At 47.5% G+C, this 6237-nt stretch overlaps 1 protein-coding gene across 1 annotated transcript; it reads left to right on the top strand.

Annotated features, from left to right (window-relative positions):
* Nucleotides 1–2400: 2400 nt before the first annotated feature.
* LOC131108038 (pleckstrin-like) lies at nucleotides 2401–5169 on the top strand. The gene is made up of 9 exons (XM_058058720.1): nucleotides 2401–2596; nucleotides 3291–3446; nucleotides 3516–3697; nucleotides 3765–3856; nucleotides 3928–4112; nucleotides 4406–4510; nucleotides 4574–4657; nucleotides 4719–4788; nucleotides 4859–5169. Exons 1-9 carry the CDS (start codon nucleotides 2555–2557, stop codon nucleotides 4996–4998), a joined length of 1056 nt encoding a protein of 351 aa, XP_057914703.1. The 5' UTR covers nucleotides 2401–2554; the 3' UTR covers nucleotides 4999–5169.
* Nucleotides 5170–6237: the final 1068 nt, after the last annotated feature.

The raw sequence follows: 6237 nt of genomic DNA, 5'->3' as shown, positions 1-6237 counted from the left end.
AGCTGACTTTTACTGGGTCCACTTGACATAGTGGTTCACATAGCTGACTTTTACCTGGTCCACCTGGCATAGTGGTTCACAACGCTGACTTTTACTGGGTCCACCTGACAGTGATTCACATAGCTGACTTTTACTGGGTCCATCTGACATAGTGGTTCACATCGCTGACTTTTACTGGCTCCACTTGGCATAGTGGTTCACATACCTGACTTTTACTGGCTCCACCTGGCATAGTGGTTCACATACCTGACTTTTACTAGGTCCACCTGGCATAGTGGTTAACATAGCTGACTTTTACTGGCTCCACCTGGCATAGTGGTTCACATAGCTGACTTTTACTGGCTCCACCTGGCATAGTGGTTCACATAGCTGACTTTTACTGGCTCCACCTGGCATAGTGGTTCACATAGCTGACTTTTACTGGCTCCACCTTTAATGAATGCGGATCCTCAACAGCAGGAGGCGTGTCCCCATCACCACCATGCTAACCCAAACAGCAAGATGGCCGCCTTGGAGGACAAACACCACGAGGGAGCCTGATGGGGTCGGGTGTGTGTGACCGAGGCCAGAGGAGATGCTGCCCAGCTGGAGGAGAGGCAGCTTTATTCTCCCAGAAGGTCTCCACAACGCCCCCCCACTCGCCCACAGCCGCAACGTGGATCTGATGGGGACACGCTGCTGCCAACCACACGTGTTGGCCAAACTCCATTCATCAGCTTCCCGTGGTAGCTTCAGGCTAGCAATTAAAAAGGGAAATCAAATGTACGAAACATTTCAGCTGCTCTACACACACGCTGTGTTTGGAGAACGGGGGGGGGGGGGGGGGGGGGGGCAAAGCGGGCCTGCGGCTGTTTTTGATTGGCCCTGGGCACAATCTACAGATACAAGCAGGAAGTAGACGTGAAGAAATAAATTACAACGGAACGCAGAAAAAGCCATGACTTTGACAAGCAATAAGAATAAAGTCATAATATTAAAAAACATGAAACACTAAATGTTGATGAGAAAAACTCATCATTTGGGGAAATACAATATGTCAACATATTATGAAATATTATTCAATCCATCATACGAAGACAAAGAAACAGTTGGAATGTTGGAATGTTTGCTATTTGTTGCAGCGCTAGCAAAGACATGACAGCTGGTGGACTCCCAAAAGGTCTTCATGGTCCAAAAGTCAGCTCACTGAGGCTGACCGGAGCACCCGGAGAAAAGCCAGCGTGTTTTTATTTGCAATCCAAGCGCCATATTTGACAATCCAGTGAAAATGCATGAAGCGTTTTTGTGAATTTTTGTGATCATTTGAGGCTTTCTTTCATATATTAGTCATATTTTTGCTATATAATGTTATTGCTAGTATGCCTATGGCGCCCTCTAGAGGAGAACCGCAGTATGTTCTGGGAATGATTGCAAGAAGATGAACTCACAGCCACTTAAATATGCCTAAACCTATGATATCATCGGGTTATAATTATTAATATTGGCTACAAAATCAGGAAAAAAAATATTTCGTTTTTATTCTCCTAAATTTGGATAGAACTAATTTCAAGTTTGTGATGGAGGCAAATTAATTACTAATATTTATAATTGATGATTGTATTATCATCAATTCCTAAACCACCTCCTGGCTGGGCATGCCCAGAAGGTGTTCCAGGACGGCATCCGGGCGAGATGTGGAGCCACCTCATCTGGTGGACCAAGCTCCTCGCCCGCTCTCTTAGGGTGAGTCCGGCTGCCTGATGGAGGAATTTTCATATTCCCATGTATTAGTACTTCAAAGTAGTAGACATGAATATGAATATTTACATCAACCAACTTAGTAGACGAATATTTAAAATGGTTTGGGGGGGTCGTATATGAACATGGCTGTAAGTAGAAACCTCATAGTGGGTGGATGCCTGGGTTTGCCTTGGGCCCCCAAATGACGAAATAGGAGTCAGATTAGTCGTTAAGTTGACAACAGTGATCCCTCCTGCTACATCTTCTTATTCTCTGGCAGAGCAGGTGTCATCATGTCTTTAAGAGCACGGGCAAGCAGGCAGTACTCCATCTCCACTATGTGTAGCGGTCCAAACGTACGCAGGAGGACCTAACCTGGACGTTATTCCATGAATTCCAATGTTCTTGTGCTCATGGCCAACATCTCACACTCAGGATGGAGACACTTGGCTTTTATTAGTCGGCTGTCTGATTCAACTTTGACACAGGAAGCATCGGCATCCCGCAGTAGTCATAATCACGATCATAGTACTACAGTAATATTTCCTAATATGGGCCAGGAGCACATCCTGTATGGCGTGTCCACCATACCGTCCCAGCAGGCGGAAATGGGTGAGAAGCTGAGTAACATTTATAGAAAGAGGAAGCAGATTAAACACTCACACCCGCCCTTGGGACACTTCCTGCTTGCCGTTTGCGGTGTGGAGGCGCTGCAGCTGATGCATTGAAAGCTGGAGGAGGAGCTGGGATGGGATTCTGATAAAGGAGGAGACAAGCAGGCAGAAGAAGGACAAGAAGGAGAAGAAGGAGAAGAAGGAGAAGAAGGAGCAACGGGATGGAACCCCAGCAGATCAGAGAAGGATACTTGGTGAAAAAGGTAACACGGGTCACTTCCTCATCAGGCGACAGCTGTTGGTGGAGTTTACTGGTGTACTGTGTACTGTGTACTGTGTACTGTGTACTGTGTACTGTGTACTGTGTACTGTGTGGAAATACCTTCTAAGCTCAGCTACTGCAAACATTCCTTTCATGTACACGAAGAATCATCATTGAGTGTTTGGTACACAACATACTTTGGACTGCTAGCGTAGATCCAGAACATCCTTCACCTGAGGCCTCCTCCATCTCAGCTACCAGGACCTTCATCGGTCCAAGGCAGCAGGACTCTAGCTCGGCCGCATCGGAGCAAGATGGCTGCAAAGAGAATACATCAGAAAAAATGGGGAAACCAGGGAAAACCTTTGAAAGTGAATATCTAATGTATGAATATCAGGGAATATCGTGGGATGCAGTCCAGGCCTGCAACGCCTTCTCTGCTGGCCTAAGCGCCATCACAATCACTGGGCTCCATGTGGAAGTTCAGCTGCAGCATCTCCTCCTTGAGGGCCATTTATTGCTTGATCTTCTGCTTTGGTGGCGTCTGCCTCGCCTGCCCTGATTGTTGGCTGTCAGGAACATGAAATACACTCTGCTTCTTCCAGCTCCTTTTCAGACGTGTTGAATGGCGCAAACGTAAACGTTTCTTGATGATGTTTGACATGTCACATGATCTCATCCTGTGTCGCCCACAGCGTACGCTGCTGAGCTCCTGGACCGCCGTGTGGGCGGTGCTGTCTGAAGATGGGCTGGAATTCTACAAGAGGAAAACAGACCAGACTCCCAAAGGGATGATCCCTCTGAAGGGGGCCACGCTGGTCAGTCCGTGCCAGGATTGGGGAAATCGAGTGGTACGCAAGCAGGAATAAAGATTCCAGGTTTTGGAGGTTCCCGGTTTGACTTTGTGGTTTCTTCTCCAGTTGGTGTTCAAGATCACCACGCAGAAGAAGCAGGACCACTTCTTCCAGGCCTCGCACGTGGAGGAGCGAGAACTGTGGGTGAAGGACATCAAGAGGGCCATCGCTTGCCTGCAGGGGGGGAAGAGGTTCGCCAGGAGGTCCACAAGACGCTCCATTCGCCTGCCAGACACGGTCAACCTGAAGTAAGAACCGGGAATAAAAGAATTCCTGGTGAAATTCCCATGAAGTGTTGACGTTGTGTTCCGTCAGTCTTCTCTACACGCTCCTGAGGGACCAGACTGAAGGCATCAAGGAGTTAAAACTGGAGCGAGACAACCGAATCTTCAACCACTGCTTCACTGGTACCATTTCTTCTCTTGACCTTCTCCTGTGGACCATGCAAAGGTCACGCTGACCCCCGCTTGCTTCCAAGGCTCCACGGTGATCGAGTGGCTGACTTCCAAGGAGAAGGCCAGGAACAGACCGGAGGCGCTGATGTTGGCCACCGGGCTCCTGAACGAGGGCTTCCTGCAGCCTGCCGGGGATCTCTCAAAAGAGGGGGCGGACAGCGGGGAGAAGTCCGTCTTCCTGGACCAGACTGATGCGTTTTACTACTTTGTAAGTCAACGGCAGGAATTTCACCCAGGACCCCTCCAACGGGTCCTGGGTCCTGGGTCCTGGGAAAGCCTCTGGATCTGCCAGGAGAAGCTGGGAGAGGGAAGTCTGTGGTCATCTGCAGGGACATTTAATTCAACAGTTGAATCTATCTGAATGTTCTGAACTCCTGTTTCCAATTGAGTATCAAAACTCCATAAGTGAACTTCCCAAACGGAGTTGTGATGTGTTTATGGATGAAGATATGGTGCACCTCCAGCGGTCTTTCATGACGGATGTGTCCATCCCTCCGCCAGGCCGACAGCGGCTTCTACTGCGAAGGCTACTCCAGCGACGAGGACGCGCTCGTTAAGGAGGAATTCAGAGGAAACATCGTCAAACAAGGATGCTTGCTCAAACAGGTAAGCTGCCTTTCTCCGTACAGGAAGTCCGTGTGATCACGTGACCATCATGGACGCTCTCAGGGCCACAGGAGGAAAAACTGGAAAGTCCGCAAGTTCATCCTGAGAACCGACCCCGCGTACATGCATTACTACGATCCCACCAAGGTGAGCACGGAGACATCCAAGAATTCCTTCTTTGCCTGATTCTTCTTCTCCTGTACGCCAGGGTGAAGACCCCCTGGGGGGCATCTATCTGCGAGGCTGCGTGGTCACGGCTGTGGACTTTGTGCCTGATGGTGGGTGACGGTTCTATTTTTATTCCATTCTCTTCCTCTTCTAAAACCATGCCCCCCCCCCCCCCAAAAGCCAAAAAATACGACATCGAAGGCAACCTGTTTGAGATCATCACCAGGGATGAGAAGCAGTACTTCCTCCAGGCGGCCTCCGGCCAGGAGAGGAAGGAGTGGATCCAGGCGGTCCAGGCGGCGTCTAAAAGCGGGAAGTGATTGAGAGCAGAAGAAGATGATGCTGGATCAAACTTCCTAGACCATCATTCCAGCTTCATGATTGCTTCGCTTCAGCCTCCTCAACCCCCCCCCCCCCCCCCCCCCACACACACACACCAGACTTCCGCTTTCAAAAAGTGTTATCTTCCACGCACAGACATTTCACACTTCCTAGTCCACTTTGGCTTCAACTCTTTATTTCTTCATTTTAGTGAGCTGCTCTGCATTAAATAGAAATAGAAGAATTAAATAGAAGTCAGTGAATGTTTCCATGACGTCATTTTTTCTTATTCATTCCAAGATGAACACCACAAACCCAAATAGGAAACACAAAAACCTTGGTTCTGGTGCTTGATTGGTTCCAGACCAAGTAAGCGTGGTAAGTGAATTTCCATAAAGTAGAATTCCTTATTCCTAAATGGAATATCTTGGTAGTTAGAACAGAGGAAACCACCTCCTAATTATAAAATGTAGCATTATAAACACACACATACATATATATATATATATATATATATATATATATATATATATATATATATATGAATACTGTTACTGATCTTTGTGGCCTGTATGAGTTTACATTTGTAATTAATATCTCATACACGCATATAGAGGGCTAGAAAATACGATATTTATTGAAATAGTGATTCTCTCTCCCCACTGTATGGTGCGCTGCGCCATTTGGCCACTGGGGTGCGCCAAATGCCAACACTTGTATTGTGAGCCCTGGCAACAATGGCGTCATACTGTGAATGAAGTATGATCAATATTTATATAGTATTTGGGGAACCGTGTTGAGTAGTAGGTTAGATTCATTAGTACACTCATGAAAACATGCTGTGAAGCGTCCACGCCACTCCACTCTTCTTTTTCTCTTCTTCTCATCTGAGCTTCATCAAGTCAAAGACGACTGATTTATGTTCGTTTCTTTTTGTTGGTTCATGGTCTGGCCTGCAGAGACCAAGAGACCAAGAGACCAAGAGACCAAGAGACCAAGAGACCAAGAGACCAAGAGACCAAGAGACCAAGAGACCAAGAGACCAAGAGACCAAGAGACCAAGAGACCAAGAGACCAAGAGACCAAGAGACCAAGAGACCAAGAGACCAAGAGACCAAGAGACCAAGAGTTCTAGGGAACATTTGTTCCCATGTGGAGGTCATGCTAGTCTAGAGAGAAGTGTAAGAGCTAACATCACGTAAAACCAACAAAGCATTTGAAGGCACATCTGTCTTAGC

This window comes from Doryrhamphus excisus, chromosome 20 (assembly GCF_030265055.1).
Source record: "Doryrhamphus excisus isolate RoL2022-K1 chromosome 20, RoL_Dexc_1.0, whole genome shotgun sequence".
In the NCBI taxonomy this organism is placed as follows: domain Eukaryota; kingdom Metazoa; phylum Chordata; class Actinopteri; order Syngnathiformes; family Syngnathidae; genus Doryrhamphus; species Doryrhamphus excisus.
The sequence above is the reverse complement of the archived record's forward strand: the minus strand, read 5'-3'. Positions and strand labels throughout refer to the sequence as shown.